This window comes from Hemitrygon akajei, chromosome 25 (assembly GCF_048418815.1).
Source record: "Hemitrygon akajei chromosome 25, sHemAka1.3, whole genome shotgun sequence".
NCBI lineage: Eukaryota > Metazoa > Chordata > Chondrichthyes > Myliobatiformes > Dasyatidae > Hemitrygon > Hemitrygon akajei.
The window spans coordinates 60502657-60521314 of NC_133148.1; the positions used below are offsets into that span (position 1 = coordinate 60502657).

Genomic DNA, 18658 nt, shown 5'->3' on the forward strand with positions numbered 1-18658 from the left:
CGCCCACATTCCAGAGCCGTACAGGGTGTCTACATGATATGTTGTCACAAAACTTGAGAGTTGCTCCCAGCACATTCTTGGACTGTGTTGGTCACTGATGCAAAATGTCACAGTTCACTGCATGGTTCAATGTACCTGTGACAAATGAAGCTCATCTTTAAGAGGGATGTGGCTGAACTGGGAGAATGCAGAGGAGATTCCCCAGGATGCTGGAGAGATTGGAAAGCCCGGGCTTGTTTTCCTCGGAGTTAGTAAGGGTGAGGGGTGACTTGAGGTTTACACACAGTGGCCGTTTAATTTGGTGCCTCCCATACCTAATAAGGTGAGCACTTGACGTATATTCATGATCTTCTGCTGTTGTAGCCCATCCACTTCAAGGTTCAACGTGTTGTGCGTTGAAAGATGCTCTGATGCACTGTTGTAACACATGGTTATTTGTTAGCGTCTGGTCATTCTCCTCTGACCTCTCTCATTAACGTGGCATTTGAGCCCACAGAACTGCTGCCCACTGGATGCTTTTTGTTTTTCACACCGAATTCTAGAGACTGCTGCGTGTGAAAATCCCAGGAAATCCGCGGTTTCTGAGATACTCACACCACCGAGTCTGGCACCAACAATCTTTCCCTGAGATCCCCCATTCTGATGTTTAGTCTGAACCTCCTGACCATGTCTGCATGCTTCTATGCATTGAGTTGCTGCCACAGGATTGGCTGATTAGATGTTTGCATTGACATGCCCATGTGCAGGTGTGCCAGATAAAATGCCCCCTGAATGGATAAGATTGTGTGAAAGCTAGGAGAAGATAGCCAACACATTTTTTTTCCATGGTAGTTGGATTAAAAATATGAGGGCATAGATTTGCTAAGAGAAAGCAGAGCAGAGAGTTAAGTTATCTCACACAGAGTGTGTTTGATGTCTGGAACAAGCAGGCAGAGGAGATGGAGTCAGATAACAATTGAGCCATTTAGGCAAAGATGCACGGCAGCATATGGATCTATACAGGAAAATGGATGTGATGAGCTGAAGCCTAGTTTCTGTTTTAAACAACTCTGACTCCACGGATCTACTCTGACCACATGTCCAGTTTGTTAACCTCTGACCTCATGTCCAGTTTGACCGCATGCCTCTAACCACATGTCCAGTTTGTTCATCTCTGACCTCATGTCCAGTTTGTTCATCTCTGACCACATGTCCAGTTTGTTAACCTCTGACCTCATGTCCAGTTTGTTAACCTCTGACCTCATGTCCAGTTTGACCGCATGCCTCTGACCACATGTCCAGTTCGTTCATCTCTGACCACATGTCCAGTTCGTTCATCTCTGACCTCATGTCCAGTTTGTTCATCTCTGACCTCATGTCCAGTTTGACCGCATGCCTCTGACCACATGTCCAGTTTGTTCATCTCTGACCTCATGTCCAGTTTGTTCATCTCTGACCACATGTCCAGTTTGTTAACCTCTGACCTCATGTCCAGTTTGACCGCATGCCTCTGACCTCATGTCCAGTTCGTTAACCTCTGACCTCATGTCCAGTTTGACCGCATGCCTCTGACCTCATGTCCAGTTTGTTAGCCTCTGACCTCATGTCCAGTTTGACCGCATGCCTCTGACCACATGTCCAGTTCGTTCATCTCTGACCTCATGTCCAGTTTGACTGCATGCCTCTGACCTCATGTCCAGTTTGACCGCATGCCTCTGACCTCATGTCCAGTTTGTTAACCTCTGACCTCATGTCCAGTTTGACCGCATGCCTCTGACCACATGTCCAGTTCGTTCATCTCTGACCACATGTCCAGTTCGTTCATCTCTGACCTCATGTCCAGTTTGTTCATCTCTGACCTCATGTCCAGTTTGACCGCATGCCTCTGACCACATGTCCAGTTTGACCGCATGCCTCTGACCTCATGTCCAGTTTGTTCATCTCTGACCGCATATCCAGTTTGTTAACCTCTTTGCTCTTATACTTCACACAATTGAAGATTAAATATTAGCTTTACATTTTTCCACATGTATGTACATCAAAACGTCAAATGCATTGTTTTCATCAATGACCAACACCCACAGTGTCGCCATTCTTCCAACGCCAAGTAACAATGGCATAGTCAAGAGACCAGAGAGCAGAACTGAGAGAGGTACATGAGGGGTAAATTGCTGGAGGAGGTCCCCTGCAGGGCCACACACAAAATGCTGAAAGAACTCATCGAGTCATGCGGTGGCTGTGGAGGGTAAATAAACAATTAATGTTTCGGGTACAGCTGTTCATTCCCCTCGGTAGATGCTGCCTGACCTGTTGACCTCTCCAGCCTTTCGTTTGTGTTGCTTTGGATTTCCAGCATCTACAGGATCCGCTGTGTTCCCCTAGCAGCAACCAATCTGCTGAGGTTATTGGTCCCGCTTCCTGCCGCTCATAAGGTTCCTCTCCTTCGTGGTTGACTTCCATCCTGTTGCAGCAGGTTATCTGAGCACAGAATGTAGAACATTACAGCACAGTACCAGCTCTTCAACCCACTCTGTTGTGCCAAGCACAGTGGTTGCTCCAGATTTTGGCATCTGCCATCTCTTGTGTCTACGAGATTCCCTGTGGATGGGTAACTTTTCCCAAACCTCTGTTCCATCCTTGAAGTGCAAAAACAGACGTTAGGGCCAACGAGAGGGATTAAAAATAAAACCTTTGTGCAAATTAATGCCTGGGTTGTGGTTTGTGGTGATATTCTTGTCACCATCATTACCAGCGTCAGATAAATTCATTGAGTATCTTTCATGCTTTCTAATCCAGCGATGAGGTTCGTTGTGAATGAGTGATGTTACTGGACTGCTACGAATGGCAGGCGTGGGTCAGTCAGTTCCGACTTCAAGGCTGAGTGGGCAGTGGAGGCAGGGACTCCACAACTTTCGAGAAATGCCTGGACCGACACTCGGATCACCAAGGCATGGAAGGCCGCGGACTAAGAGAACAAAGTCCAAAGTAAATTTATTGTCAAAGTATGTGCGTATGTGTCACCATACTCCACCCTGAGTTTCATTATCTTGTAGGCATTCACAGTAAAATAAAGAAATATAATCAAATCAATGAAACACCACAAAGACTGACACACAACAAATGCGCAGAAGAAGACAAGCTGTGCACATAAAACAAGTAAATAAATAATACCGAGAACATGAGTTGTAGAACCTGATGGTTGTGGAATCAGTTCAGAGTTGATGTGAGTGAAGATATCCGTGCAGGTTCAGGAGCCTGATGGTTGTAGGGAAATACATTGTTAGTGAGAAGTGGGATTAGTGTAGGTGGATATGGTGAGCTGTTTAATCCTAGCACTCACCCCACCCCAACCTCTCTCCAGCTTCATGCTCACACTGAGGGAGTGTCACACTGATGATGTTACTTTCTTTTAAGAGATTAAACTGAGGTCCTGTCTTTTCTCTTGCGATCTTGCACTTCCATAGAACCATAGAGCATTACAGCACAGAAACAGGCTTCTTGGCTGTGCCGAACCATTTTTCTGCCTAGTCCCACTGACCTGCACCTGGACCACATCCCTCCAAACCCCTCTCATCCATGTACCTGTCCAAGTCTTTTCTTAAATGTTAAAAGTGAGCCCGCATTTACCACTTCTTCTGGCAGCTCATTCCACACACCCACCACCCTCTGTGTGAAGAAGCCCCCCCCCCAATGTTCTATTTAAACTTTTCCCCCTTCACCCTTAACCCATGTCCTTTGGCTTTTTTCTCCCCTGGCCTCAGTGGAAAAAGCCTGCTTGCATTCACTCTATCTATCCCCATCATAATTTTATATACCTCTGTCCCATTGAAGAGAAAAGCAATAACCTTGATGGATGTTTATCTCTCGGTTTGATCAAGATGATTGGATGATTTAGCCAAGCACCCTGCTTTTTGTGAGACCTTACTGCATACAAACACACCGGCTGGTGGCATAGTGGCATCGGCGTTGGACTTCGGAGCGAAGGCTCCCGAGTTCGAATCCGGCCGGCTCCATCGGCGCTGGGTGGAGCGTCGAGCTAGCAACTCGGCCTCGTAAAAATAAGAAAGCCTGCTTAAAAAAAAACATCACGAGGGCGTCCCGATGACTCCACTTGGAGTTAAGGGCTTTCTTCATACTGCATACAAGTCACCACAACCCCCACCTCGCAGCTCCTCAGAAGTATTTAATTGACATAAGCATTTTGGGAGATCTCAGGATGGTGAAATGTGCTACTAAGAATGTGAGATTCTGCCGGTGGAGGCAGTGAGTGGCTCCCCATTAAGGTGAGTGTTAGCTCAAGCCTGTTGTTCAGAACCAAGTAAAAACTGCAGATTTGTGGAAAGTCTTACAGCTCTTTTCTCATTTCTCACTTTCAGATTTAACTTGGTACATTTTACACATTCTTGTTATTGACATTTCTGCAGGGATTTCCCCTCACTGAGATCTTTCTTCAGTCTGAACTAAAATGCAGTCGTCAGTGCCCGAGAGATAGACCCGTGATGAGAACACAAGCACTAGGGGCAGGCGTTGGCCACTTGGCTCCTCCATCCTATTCCTTGGACTCAGTTCCATCTCCCTACAACTCTGTCCATCTCAGCCTGTGTCAATGCAATGACTCCGTCTCAGTCACTCTCTGCGTTAGAGAATTCTGAGATGAAATTCCTCCTCATTTCCATTTTAAAACAGGAACTCCGCATTTTAAAGCCTGTTCTGGTTCCCATAAGGAAAAAGAAACATTTTTTCTGTATCCAATCTGGCAAACCCTCCCAGAATCATATCTGTTGGGTAAGATCTTTACGCAGGAAGTGGTGGGTGCCTGGAATGGGCTGTAGGGTTAGTGGTGGAAGCAGATATGATAGTGGTCTTTAATAGACAGACACAGAACTATACAGGGAATGGAGAGATATGGCAGAAGAGATTTAGTTTAATTCAGCACTGTGTTTAGCATGGACATTGTGGGCCGAAAGGTCTGTCTATGTTCTATGCTCATCCTCCTCTCAGCATTTTAAACTCTCATGAGTTTGGGCTCAGTCCTTCCTCAAAAGATAACTCCTCCTTCTGCGGAATCAACCTAAGGAACCTTTACTCCACTGTGCGTCCCTCCTCGAATAAGAAGGACTCCAAAAATGTCTGTAGTTCTCTGGGTGTGGTCTCACCAACATTGTGCAAAGTTGGAGTAAGATTTCTTAGAATCAGAATCAGGTTTATTATTATTGACATAAAAAACTACAGTAAGTTACAACAATATAAAGGGATAGATAGACACGTAGATGATCAAAAGGGGAGTAGAAAGGTAGTATTCAAGGGCCATTCAGAAACCTGATGGCAGAGGAGAACAATCAGTTCCTAGAACGTTAAGTGTGGGTCTTCAGGCTCCTGATCTTCCTCCCTGATGGTCATAAGAATTCTCTGTTAATACCTTCCATTTTTTGCTGTCTATTACTTGGTTATCATTTCATGTTTCATGCTTGAAAACTCTGCAATCTTACCCAATATTAAAAAGACCTTTTCAATTTAATCAACACTCTCCTTGTCAAACTGGAGCCCCTCACGTTGTAACCCATTTATCCACACCATTTATCCTATCCATATCCCTTTGCTGGCTTTTTACATCCTCCTTACAATTTACTTTCCCTTCTTTTTATTGTCAGCAGATTTGGGTCCAAGACATTCAATTATGTTTCATTGTTGTAAGTATAATTCAACATTGGTGTTGGCGAGTTGCCTGGAGCCCTGGAAACACAGGGTATCACAGACACTGGATCTGAAACAACTCAATAGGTCAGGCAGCAACTGTGGAAGGGATGGACAGTCAACAGGGAAGGCCCCTGACCTGAAACTTTGCCAATCCATTTCCAGAGCCACCATTCGATTAAATTAGATTTTAATTCCTTCTTTCAGCAACTGACGAAGGACCTTAAAACAAAATACCAGACTGCCTGACGTATCATAGCATGCGCTGGAAAACACTCCAAACTAATGTTAGTCTCAGGAACCTATCTCAGCTGAAGGCAGCTGTAACAAAACACAAGCTGGCAGCTGGGCCAAGAAGTAAACTGGTCCTGGAGCCTGTCAGGTTCCTTCAAGAGTGATCATCAGTGAGAGTTCAAAGGTCTTGATAGAGTGGATGTGGAGAGGATGTTTCCTGTGGTGGGAGTGTCAAAGACTAAAGGACATACTTCAGAACAGGGGGATATCCTTTTAGAACAGAGATGAGGATAAATTTCTTTAGCCAGGGAGTGGTGAATCTGTGGAATTCTTTGCCATGGGCAGCTGTGAAAGCCGAGTCTTTATGTACGTTTAAGGCAGAGGTTGATAGATTCTTGATTGGTCAGGGCATGGAGGGATACCGGTGGGAAGGTAGGAGATTAAGGCTGAGAGGGAAATGGATCAGCCATGATGGAATGGTGGAGCAGACTCAATGGGCCAAATGGCCTAATTTAGCTCCTATATCTTATGGTTTTATTTACAGCTCAAAGACCACACGTTCGAGTGTCTCAAAGAGGAGAGGTGTTGCGATTTTAGTAGCTATGGATGCACTTTCAAGGTGAGTGTGGTTCTAGAGTCCCAGTGGTGAGCAGGTCTTTGGATTGATGTCTTGATGTCTTATGGAGTAATTTCAGAGGAGTAGACGGAGGGAAGTTTGCCACTCTTGTTAGTAGGTAATTCGTCTATCACTGTCACATGTGCTGAACGACAGTGAAAATCCTAGATTCCGAATCAGTTTCAGATTTATTTATCACATGTACATCGAAACATACAATGAAATTTGTCATTTGTATCGACAAGCAGCACGCCCAAATGTGTGCTGGGGGCAGTCTGCAAGCACTGCCACCCGCTCAGGTGCCAATGGAGCATGCCCACAATGTTCAGATGAACACAAAAAGCAACAACAATGACAATAAAACACAATAAGACAACAACTGCAAAACAAGACCCTTAAACACATTGCCCCTCACTCACCCACTCGCTTGCACAGACTGGCCTCCAGCCCCAGAACGGGCTGCCCCTGAGCCTCCAGTCCCTGGCTGTAGGTTCTCAGACATTGGGCCTCCAGCTCCGTCCAGGCAGATCGTTTCCAACTTCACTACATCGAGGTAGCACAGAGGAAAAAGCAATGACAGAATACAGAATCCACCGTCACAGTTACAGTGAAATGATAGTGCAGGCAGACAATATGGGTTAGATCAGGAGTTCTATTCAGTATTCAGCAGGATGGAGCCTGGTGATACTGTACGTGTTTCAAAGCTTTGGTATTTCCTGCACAATGGGGAGAAGAGAGAATTGTCAGGAATCCGAATCTCAAAGGACAACAATACAAGATATCCGAAGCCCAGCTGCCCAAACATAGGCCATTTCTCTCAGACTTCCTCACTACTTCCACAGCAGGGTGTAGGCCTAGCTCTCAGCTCAGAGCCAACCCGATCTGGTCCGTAGCCCCACACGAGTTCTTGGAAGAGGATAACAGGATTACATGCAAAAACAAAATAGTATATGTCAAGTTTGAAGTACAAAACTTATCCAAAATCCAGTATGGTCTCAATCCCAAAGTTGGATTTTGGATACTAGGCACTGGAACTGAGGATTAGGACAGAATGGTGTTGTTTTGTTAGCATGCACATGGTGGTGCTTTTATCCCCCTCTTGTCTCTGTATCTTCATGACTCAATGACTAAACACCTGAGCCAAGAACTTCTGATCCCAACCTTCTGACAAAATGGGATTCGGCTGATGTGCTCTGGTAGATATTTGCAACAGATATGGTCATTTCCTTCCATCAATATCATCCAACCTTTGATAACCTATTTCCTCAGCCCTGGTGAGAACAAGCCCAAATTGTAACCCAGCTGAGACTCCACAGTGTCTTTGCCAGCTCAGGAGAGGATGGAGATGACTAATGTCAGGGAGCATAATTTTAAGGTGGGAAATATTGAGGGGAGGGGGTGTTACAGGTAATTTATTTTAACACAAGGTGCATGGTGGCAGATAGGTAGGGGGAGTTTGAGAAACTTTTAGATAGGCACATGGAGGGAAGGGTTAAGCAGATTGTAGAGTAGGTTCAAAGGTCGGCACAAGATGGTTGGTCAAAGGGCCTGTACTGGGCTGTGCCCCAAGGAAACCTTGATGTTTCAAAACACTGTCCACGCTACTTACCTGGAGAAGAGAATTACATTGCATGCACACAGTCAGCCGAACAACAGATTAGTTGGTTAATTGGTCATTGCAAATTGTCCTGTGATTTCGAATAAGGTTAAATCGGTGGGTTGATGACTCATTGGGCCAGAAGGGCCTGTTCCACACTGTATCTCTTAAATAAACGAACAGGAAAATCTTGCGGACCTAGCATTAAAACATTTTTTTTCTCTTTCCACAGGGAACAAATCCTCGCCTTAAAGAGCACGAGACACAGTTTACCCATCAACACTTGACGCTAGTTTTGTTGAAGAACAAGACGCTGGAGGAGAAGGTAATTGATGCACCATCAATAACTCACTCTGAGACATAAGAGGCGAGATGTCGGCTTTTATTGACTGGAAGAATGAACAACACTACATCCTGGGGAATGAGGCTGGGCTCAGGCCTCAATCACCTTTATACAGGGGTCTGTGGGAGGAGCCACAGGAGCAGGGGGTCTGTGGGAGGAGCCACAGGAGCAGTCAGCAGGGGTCTGTGGGAGGAGCCACAGGAGCAGTCAGCAGGGGTCAGTGGGAGGAGCCACAGGATCAGACAGCAGGGGGTCTGTGGGAGGGGCCACAGGAGCAGTCAGCAGGGGGTCTGTGGGAGGAGCCACAGGAGGAGTCAGCAGGGGTCTGAGGGAGGAGCCACAGGAGCAGTCAGCAGGGGGTCTGTGGGAGGAGCCACAGGAGCAGTGGGTCTGTGGGAGGAGCCACAGGAGCAGTCAGCAGGGGTCTGTGGGAGGAGCCACAGGAGCAGTGGGTCTGTGGGAGGAGCCACAGGAGCAGTCAGCAGGGGTCTGTGGGAGGAGCCACAGGAGCAGAGGGTCTGTGGGAGGAGCCACAGGAGCAGTGGGTCAGTGGGAGGAGCCACAGGAGCAGTCAGCAGGGGTCTGTGGGAGGAGCCACAGGAGCAGTCAGCAGGGGTCTGTGGGAGGAGCCACAGGAGCAGTCAGCAGGGTCTGTGGGAGGAGCCACAGGAGCAGTCAGACAGGGGTCTGTGGGAGGAGCCACAGGAGCAGTCAGACAGGGGTCTGTGGGAGGAGCCACAGGAGCAGTCAGACAGGGGTCTGTGGGAGGAGCCACAGGAGCAGTCAGACAGGGGTCTGTGGGAGGAGCCACAGGAGCAGACAGCAGGGGTCTGTGGGAGGAGCCACAGGAGCAGTCAGCAGGGTCTGTGGGAGGAGCCACAGGAGCAGTCAGACAGGGGTCTGTGGGAGGAGCCACAGGAGCAGTCAGCAGGGGTCTGTGGGAGGAGCCACAGGAGCAGTCAGCAGGGGTCTGTGGGAGGAGCCACAGGAGCAGGGGTCAGTGGGAGGAGCCACAGGAGCAGTCAGCAGGGGTCAGTGGGATTAGCCACAGGAGCAGTCAGACAGGGGTCTGTGGGAGGAGCCACAGGAGCAGTCAGCAGGGGTCAGTGGGATTAGCCACAGGAGCAGTCAGACAGGGGTCTGTGGGAGGAGCCACAGGAGCAGTCAGACAGGGGTCTGTGGGAAGAGCCACAGGAGCAGTCAGCAGGGGTCTGTGGGAGGAGCCACAGGAGCAGTCAGCAGGGGTCAGTGTGAGGAGCCACAGGAGCAGTGGGTCAGTGGGAGGAGCCACAGGAGCTGTCAGCAGGGGGTCTGTGGGAGGAGCCACAGGAGTAGTCAGCGGGGGTCTGTGGGAGGAGTCACAGGAGCAGTGGGTCTGTGGGAGGAGTCACAGGAGCTGTCTGCAGGGGGTCTGTGGGAGGAGTCACAGGAGCTGTCTGCAGGGGTCTGTGGGAGGAGTCACAGGAGCAGTCAGCAGGGGGTCTGTGGGAGGAGTCACAGGAGCAGTCAGCAGGGGGTCTGTGGGAGGAGCCACAGGAGCAGTCAGCAGGGGTCTGTGGGAGGAGCCACAGGAGCAGTCAGCAGGGGGTCTGTGGGAGGAGCCACAGGAGCAGTCAGCAGGGGGTCTGTGGGAGGAGCCACAGGTGCAGTCAGCAGGGGTCTATGGGAGGAGCCACAGGAGCATTCAGCAGGGGTTTGTGGGAGGAGCCACAGGGGCAGTCAGCAGGGGGTCTGTGGGAGGAGCCACAGGAGCTGTCAGCAGGGGTCTGTGGGAGGAGCCACAGGAGCTGTGGGTCTGTGGGAGGAGCCACAGGAGCAGTCAGCAGGGGGTCTGTGGGAGGAGCCACAGGAGCTGTCAGCAGGGGTCTCTGGGAGGAGCCACAGGAGCAGTCAGCAGGGGTCTCTGGGAGGAGCCACAGGAGCAGTCAGCAGGGGGTCTGTGGGAGGAGCCACAGGAGCAGTCAGCAGGGGTCTGTGGGAGGAGCCACAGGAGCAGTCAGCAGGGGGTCAGTGGGAGGAGCCACAGGAGCTGTCAGCGGGGTCTGTGGGAGGAGCCACAGGAGCAGTCAGCAGGGGGTCTGTGGGAGGAGCCACAGGAGCAGTGGGTCTGTGGGAGGAGCCACAGGAGGAGTCAGCAGGGGTCTGTAGGAGGAGCCACAGGAGCTGTCAGCGGGGGTCTGTGGGAGGAGCCACAGGAGCTGTCAGCAGGGGGTCTGTGGGAGGAGCCACAGGAGCTGTCAGCAGGGGGTCTGTGGGAGGAGCCACAGGAGGAGTCAGCAGGGGGTCTGTGGGAGAAGCCACAGGAGTAGTCAGCAGGGGTCTGTGGGAGGAGCCACAGGAGCAGTCAGCAGGGGTCAGTGGGAGGAGCCACAGGAGCTGTGGGTCTCTGGGAGGAGCCACAGGAGAAGTCAGCAGCGGTCTGTGGGAGGAGCCACAGGAGCAGTCAGCAGGGGGTCTGTGGGAGGAGCCACAGGAGCAGTGGGTCTGTGGGAGGAGCCACAGGAGCAGTGGGTCTGTGGGAGGAGCCACAGGAGCAGTCAGCAGGGGTCTGTGGGAGGAGCCACAGGAGCAGGGGGTCTGTGGGAGGAGCCACAGGAGCAGTCAGCAGGGGTCTGTGGGAGGAGCCACAGGAGCAGAGGGTCTGTGGGAGGAGCCACAGGAGCAGAGGGTCTGTGGGAGGAGCCACAGGAGCAGTGGGTCAGTGGGAGGAGCCACAGGAGCAGTCAGCAGGGGTCTGTGGGAGGAGCCACAGGAGCAGTCAGCAGGGTATGTGGGAGGAGCCACAGGAGCAGACAGCAGGGGTCTGTGGGAGGAGCCACAGGAGCAGTCAGCAGGGTCTGTGGGAGGAGCCACAGGAGCAGTCAGACAGGGGTCTGTGGGAGGAGCCACAGGAGCAGTCAGCAGGGGTCTGTGGGAGGAGCCACAGAGCAGTCAGCAGGGGTCTGTGGGAGGAGCCACAGGAGCAGGGGTCAGTGGGAGGAGCCACAGGAGCAGTCAGCAGGGGTCAGTGGGATTAGCCACAGGAGCAGTCAGACAGGGGTCTGTGGGAGGAGCCACAGGAGCAGTCAGCAGGGGTCAGTGGGATTAGCCACAGGAGCAGTCAGACAGGGGTCTGTGGGAGGAGCCACAGGAGCAGTCAGACAGGGGTCTGTGGGAAGAGCCACAGGAGCAGTCAGCAGGGGTCTGTGGGAGGAGCCACAGGAGCAGTGGGTCAGTGGGAGGAGCCACAGGAGCTGTCAGCAGGGGGTCTGTGGGAGGAGCCACAGGAGTAGTCAGCGGGGGTCTGTGGGAGGAGTCACAGGAGCAGTGGGTCTGTGGGAGGAGTCACAGGAGCTGTCTGCAGGGGGTCTGTGGGAGGAGTCACAGGAGCTGTCTGCAGGGGGTCTGTGGGAGGAGTCACAGGAGCTGTCTGCAGGGGTCTGTGGGAGGAGTCACAGGAGCAGTCAGCAGGGGGTCTGTGGGAGGAGCCACAGGAGCAGTCAGCAGGGGTCTGTGGGAGGAGCCACAGGAGCAGTCAGCAGGGGGTCTGTGGGAGGAGCCACAGGAGCTGTCAGCAGGGGGTCTGTGGGAGGAGCCACAGGAGCAGTCAGCAGGGGGTCTGTGGGAGGAGCCACAGGAGCAGTCAGCAGGGGTCTGTGGGAGGAGCCACAGGAGCAGTCAGCAGGGGTCTGTGGGAGGAGCCACAGGAGCAGTCAGCAGGGGTCTGTGGGAGGAGCCACAGGAGCAGTCAGCAGGGGTCTGTGGGAGGAGCCACAGGAGCAGTCAGCAGGGGGTCTGTGGGAGGAGCCACAGGTGCAGTCAGCAGGGGTCTATGGGAGGAGCCACAGGAGCATTCAGCAGGGGTTTGTGGGAGGAGCCACAGGGGCAGTCAGCAGGGGTCTGTGGGAGGAGCCACATGAGCAGTCAGCGGGGGTCTGTGGGAGGGGCCACAGGAGCAGTCAGCAGGGTCTGTGGGAGGAGCCACAGGAGCAGTCAGACAGGGGTCTGAGGGAGGAGCCAGAGGAGCAGTCAGCAGGGGTCAGTGGGAGGAGCCACAGGAGCAGTCAGCAGGGGTCTCTGGGAGGAGCCACAGGAGCAGTCTGCAGGGGGTCTGTGGGAGGAGCCACAGGAGCAGTCAGCAGGGGTCAGTGGGAGGAGCCACAGGAGCAGTCAGCAGGGGTCAGTGGGAGGAGCCACAGGAGCAGTCAGCAGGGGGTCTGAGGGAAGAGCCACAGGAGCTGTGGGTCTCTGGGAGGAGCCACAGGAGCAGTCAGCAGGGGTCTGTGGGAGGAGCCACAGGAGCTGTGGGTCTGTGGGAGGAGCCACAGGAGCAGTCAGCAGGGGGTCTGTGGGAGGAGCCACAGGAGCTGTCAGCAGGGGTCTGTGGGAGGGGCCACAGGAGCAGTCAGCAGGGTCTGTGGGAGGAGCCACAGGAGCAGTCAGACAGGGGTCTGAGGGAGGAGCCAGAGGAGCAGTCAGCAGGGGTCAGTGGGAGGAGCCACAGGAGCAGTCAGCAGGGGTCTCTGGGAGGAGCCACAGGAGCAGTCAGCAGGGGGTCTGTGGGAGGAGCCACAGGAGCAGTCAGCAGGGGTCAGTGGGAGGAGACACAGGAGCAGTCAGCAGGGGTCAGTGGGAGGAGCCACAGGAGCAGTCAGCAGGGGGTCTGAGGGAAGAGCCACAGGAGCTGTGGGTCTCTGGGAGGAGCCACAGGAGCAGTCAGCAGGGGTCTGTGGGAGGAGCCACAGGAGCTGTGGGTCTGTGGGAGGAGCCACAGGAGCAGTCAGCAGGGGGTCTGTGGGAGGAGCCACAGGAGCTGTCAGCAGGGGTCTCTGGGAGGAGCCACAGGAGCAGTCAGCAGGGGGTCTGTGGGAGGAGCCACAGGAGCAGTCAGCAGTGGGTCTGTGGGAGGAGCCACAGGAGCTGTCAGCAGGGGTCTGTGGGAGGAGCCACAGGAGCAGTCAGCAGGGGGTCAGTGGGAGGAGCCACAGGAGCTGTCAGCAGGGGTCTGTGGGAGGAGCCACAGGAGCAGTCAGCAGGGGGTCTGTGGGAGGAGCCACAGGAGCAGTGGGTCTGTGGGAGGAGCCACAGGAGGAGTCAGCAGGGGTCTGTAGGAGGAGCCACAGGAGCTGTCAGCGGGGGTCTGTGGGAGGAGCCACAGGAGCTGTCAGCAGGGGGTCTGTGGGAGGAGCCACAGGAGCTGTCAGCAGGGGGTCTGTGGGAGGAGCCACAGGAGGAGTCAGCAGGGGGTCTGTGGGAGGAGCCACAGGAGTAGTCAGCAGGGGTCTGTGGGAGGAGCCACAGGAGCAGTCAGCAGGGGTCTGTGGGAGGAGCCACAGGAGCTGTCAGAAGGGGTCAGTGGGAGGAGCCACAGGAGCTGTGGGTCTCTGGGAGGAGCCACAGGAGAAGTCAGCAGGGGTCTGTGGGAGGAGCCACAGGAGCAGTCAGCAGGGGTCTGTGGGAGGAGCCACAGGAGCAGGGGGTCTGTGGGAGGAGCCACAGGAGCAGTCAGCAGGGGTCTGTGGGAGGAGCCACAGGAGCAGGGGGTCTGTGGGAGGAGCCACAGGAGCAGTCAGCAGGGGTCTGAGGGAGGAGCCACAGGAGCAGGGGGTCTGTGGGAGGAGCCACAGGAGCAGTCAGCAGGGGTCTGTGGGAGGAGCCACAGGAGCAGTCAGCAGGGTGTCTGTGGGAGGAGCCACAGGAGCAGTCAGCAGGGGGTCTGTGGGAGGAGTCACAGGAGCTGTCTGCAGGGGTCTGTGGGAGGAGCCACAGGAGCAGTCAGCAGGGGGTCTGTGGGAGGAGCCACAGGAGCAGTCAGCAGGGGGTCTGTGGGAGGAGCCACAGGAGCAGTCAGCAGGGGGTCTGTGGGAGGAGCCACAGGAGCAGTCAGCAGGGGGTCTGTGGGAGGAGCCACAGGAGCTGTCAGCAGGGGGTCTGTGGGAGGAGCCACAGGAGCAGTCAGCAGGGGGTCTGTGGGAGGAGCCACAGGAGCTGTCAGCAGGGGTCTGTGGGAGGAGCCACAGGAGCAGTCAGCAGGGGTCTGGGTGGAGCCACAGGAGCTGTCAGCAGGGGTCTGTGGGAGGAGCCACAGGAGCAGTCAGCAGGGGTCTGGGTGGAGCCACAGGAGCTGTCAGCAGGGGTCTGTGGGAGGAGCCACAGGTGCAGTCAGCAGGGGTCTATGGGAGGAGCCACAGGAGCATTCAGCAGGGGTTTGTGGGAGGAGCCACAGGGGCAGTCAGCAGGGGTCTGTGGGAGGAGCCACATGAGCAGTGGGTCTGTGGGAGGAGCCACAGGAGCAGTCAGCAGGGTCTGTGGGAGGAGCCACAGGAGCAGTCAGCAGGGGGTCTGAGGGAAGAGCCACAGGAGCTGTGGGTCTCTGGGAGGAGCCACAGGAGCAGTCTGCAGGGGGTCTGTGGGAGGAGTCACAGGAGCTGTCTGCAGGGGTCTGTGGGAGGAGCCACAGGAGCAGTCAGCAGGGGGTCTGTGGGAGGAGCCACAGGAGCAGTCAGCAGGGGGTCTGTGGGAGGAGCCACAGGAGCTGTCAGCAGGGGTCTGTGGGAGGAGCCACAGGAGCAGTCAGCAGGGGTCTGGGTGGAGCCACAGGAGCTGTCAGCAGGGGTCTGTGGGAGGAGCCACAGGAGCAGTCAGCAGGGGTCTGGGTGGAGCCACAGGAGCTGTCAGCAGGGGTCTGTGGGAGGAGCCACAGGTGCAGTCAGCAGGGGTCTATGGGAGGAGCCACAGGAGCATTCAGCAGGGGTTTGTGGGAGGAGCCACAGGGGCAGTCAGCAGGGGTCTGTGGGAGGAGCCACATGAGCAGTGGGTCTGTGGGAGGAGCCACAGGAGCAGTCAGCAGGGTCTGTGGGAGGAGCCACAGGAGCAGTCAGCGGGGGTCTGTGGGAGGAGCCACAGGAGCAGTCAGCAGGGGTCTGTGGGAGGAGCCACAGGAGCAGTCAGCAGGGGGGTCTGTGGGAGGGGCCACAGGAGCAGTCAGCAGGGGTCAGTGGGAGGAGCCACAGGAGCAGTCAGCAGGGGGTCTGTGGGAGGAGCCACAGGAGCAGGGGGTCTGTGGGAGGAGCCACAGGAGCAGTCAGCAGGGGTCTGTGGGAGGAGCCACAGGAGCAGGGGGTCTGTGGGAGGAGCCACAGGAGCAGGGGGTCTGTGGGAGGAGCTACAGGAGCAGTCAGCAGGGGTCTGTGGGAGGAGCCACAGGAGCAGGGGGTCTGTGGGAGGAGCTACAGGAGCAGTCAGCAGGGGTCTGTGGGAGGAGCCACAGGAGCAGTCAGCAGGGGGTCTGTGGGAGGAGCCACAGGAGCAGTCAGCAGGGGTCTGTGGGAGGAGCCACAGGAGCAGTCAGCAGGGGTCAGTGGGAGGAGCCACAGGAGCTGTGGGTCTCTGGGAGGAGCCACAGGAGCAGTCAGCAGGGGTCTGTGGGAGGAGCCACAGGAGCAGTGGGTCTGTGGGAGGAGCCACAGGAGAAGGGGGTCTGTGGGAGGAGCCACAGCAGCTGTCAGCAGGGGTCTGTGGGAGGAGCCACAGGAGGAGTCAGCAGGGGTCTGTAGGAGGAGCCACAGGAGCAGTCAGCGGGGGTCTGTGGGAGGAGCCACAGGAGCAGTCAGCAGGGGTCTGTGGGAAGAGCCACAGGAGCAGTCAGCAGGGGTCTGTGGGAGGAGCCACAGGAGCTGTCAGCAGGGGTCAGTGGGAGGAGCCACAGGAGCTGTCAGCAGGGGTCTCTGGGAGGAGCCACAGGAGCAGTCAGCAGGGGTCAGTGGGAGGAGCCACAGGAGCAGTCAGCAGGGGTCTGTGGGAAGAGCCACAGGAGCAGTCAGCAGGGGTCTGTGGGAGGAGCCACAGGAGCTGTCAGCAGGGGTCAGTGGGAGGAGCCACAGGAGCTGTCAGCAGGGGTCTCTGGGAGGAGCCACAGGAGCAGTCAGCAGGGGTCTGTGGGAGGAGTCACAGGAGCAGTCAGCAGGGGGTCTGTGGGAGGAGCCACAGGAGCAGTCAGCAGGGGGTCTGTGGGAGGAGCCACAGGAGCAGTCAGTAGGGGTCTGTGGGAGGAGCCACAGGAGCAGTCAGCAGGGTCTGTGGGAGGAGCCACAGGAGCAGTCAGCAGGGGGTCTGAGGGAAGAGCCACAGGAGCTGTGGGTCTCTGGGAGGAGCCACAGGAGCAGTCTGCAGGGGGTCTGTGGGAGGAGTCACAGGAGCTGTCTGCAGGGGTCTGTGGGAGGAGCCACAGGAGCAGTCAGCAGGGGGTCTGTGGGAGGAGCCACAGGAGCAGTCAGCAGGGGGTCTGTGGGAGGAGCCACAGGAGCTGTCAGCAGGGGTCTGTGGGAGGAGCCACAGGAGCAGTCAGCAGGGGTCTGGGTGGAGCCACAGGAGCTGTCAGCAGGGGTCTGTGGGAGGAGCCACAGGAGCAGTCAGCAGGGGTCTGGGTGGAGCCACAGGAGCTGTCAGCAGGGGTCTGTGGGAGGAGCCACAGGTGCAGTCAGCAGGGGTCTATGGGAGGAGCCACAGGAGCATTCAGCAGGGGTTTGTGGGAGGAGCCACAGGGGCAGTCAGCAGGGGTCTGTGGGAGGAGCCACATGAGCAGTGGGTCTGTGGGAGGAGCCACAGGAGCAGTCAGCAGGGTCTGTGGGAGGAGCCACAGGAGCAGTCAGCGGGGGTCTGTGGGAGGAGCCACAGGAGCAGTCAGCAGGGGTCTGTGGGAGGAGCCACAGGAGCAGTCAGCAGGGGGGTCTGTGGGAGGGGCCACAGGAGCAGTCAGCAGGGGTCAGTGGGAGGAGCCACAGGAGCAGTCAGCAGGGGGTCTGTGGGAGGAGCCACAGGAGCAGGGGGTCTGTGGGAGGAGCCACAGGAGCAGTCAGCAGGGGTCTGTGGGAGGAGCCACAGGAGCAGGGGGTCTGTGGGAGGAGCCACAGGAGCAGGGGGTCTGTGGGAGGAGCTACAGGAGCAGTCAGCAGGGGTCTGTGGGAGGAGCCACAGGAGCAGGGGGTCTGTGGGAGGAGCTACAGGAGCAGTCAGCAGGGGTCTGTGGGAGGAGCCACAGGAGCAGTCAGCAGGGGGTCTGTGGGAGGAGCCACAGGAGCAGTCAGCAGGGGTCTGTGGGAGGAGCCACAGGAGCAGTCAGCAGGGGTCAGTGGGAGGAGCCACAGGAGCTGTGGGTCTCTGGGAGGAGCCACAGGAGCAGTCAGCAGGGGTCTGTGGGAGGAGCCACAGGAGCAGTGGGTCTGTGGGAGGAGCCACAGGAGAAGGGGGTCTGTGGGAGGAGCCACAGCAGCTGTCAGCAGGGGTCTGTGGGAGGAGCCACAGGAGGAGTCAGCAGGGGTCTGTAGGAGGAGCCACAGGAGCAGTCAGCGGGGGTCTGTGGGAGGAGCCACAGGAGCAGTCAGCAGGGGTCTGTGGGAAGAGCCACAGGAGCAGTCAGCAGGGGTCTGTGGGAGGAGCCACAGGAGCTGTCAGCAGGGGTCAGTGGGAGGAGCCACAGGAGCTGTCAGCAGGGGTCTCTGGGAGGAGCCACAGGAGCAGTCAGCAGGGGTCAGTGGGAGGAGCCACAGGAGCAGTCAGCAGGGGTCTGTGGGAAGAGCCACAGGAGCAGTCAGCAGGGGTCTGTGGGAGGAGCCACAGGAGCTGTCAGCAGGGGTCAGTGGGAGGAGCCACAGGAGCTGTCAGCAGGGGTCTCTGGGAGGAGCCACAGGAGCAGTCAGCAGGGGTCTGTGGGAGGAGTCACAGGAGCAGTCAGCAGGGGGTCTGTGGGAGGAGCCACAGGAGCAGTCAGCAGGGGGTCTGTGGGAGGAGCCACAGGAGCAGTCAGTAGGGGTCTGTGGGAGGAGCCACAGGAGCAGTCAGCAGGGGTCTGTGGGAGGAGCCACAGGAGCTGTGGGTCTCTGGGAGGAGCCACAGGAGCAGTCAGCAGGGGTCTGTGGGAGGAGCCACAGGAGCAGGGGGTCTGTGGGAGGAGCCACAGGAGCAGTCAGCAGGGGTCAGTGGGAGGAGCCACAGGAGCTGTGGGTCTCTGGGAGGAGCCACAGGAGCAGTCAGCAGGGGTCTGTGGGAGGAGCCACAGGAGCAGGGGGTCTGTGGGAGGAGCCACAGGAGCAGTCAGCAGGGGTCTGTGGGAGGAGCCACAGGAGCTGTCAGCTGGGGTCTGTGGGAGGAGCCACAGGAGCTGTCAGCAGGGGGTCTGTGGGAGGAGCCACAGGAGCAATCAGCAGGGGTCTGTGGG

The 18658-nt window shown here is 56.2% G+C and overlaps 1 protein-coding gene across 6 annotated transcripts in view; it reads left to right on the top strand.

Moving 5' to 3' along the window:
* LOC140716644 (TNF receptor-associated factor 3-like) overlaps window positions 1–18658 on the top strand; it is a 227509-nt gene that overhangs the window by 77849 nt on the left and 131002 nt on the right. For 4 of the 6 annotated variants that reach the window (XM_073029474.1, XM_073029470.1, XM_073029469.1 and 1 more), the window contains 2 exons: window positions 6452–6526; window positions 8353–8445. In XM_073029474.1, the coding sequence (XP_072885575.1) occupies window positions 6452–6526; window positions 8353–8445 (168 nt within the window). The remainder of the gene's footprint in view (window positions 1–6451; window positions 6527–8352; window positions 8446–18658) is intronic. The other 2 variants (XM_073029472.1, XM_073029473.1) reach the window with 1 other exon arrangement.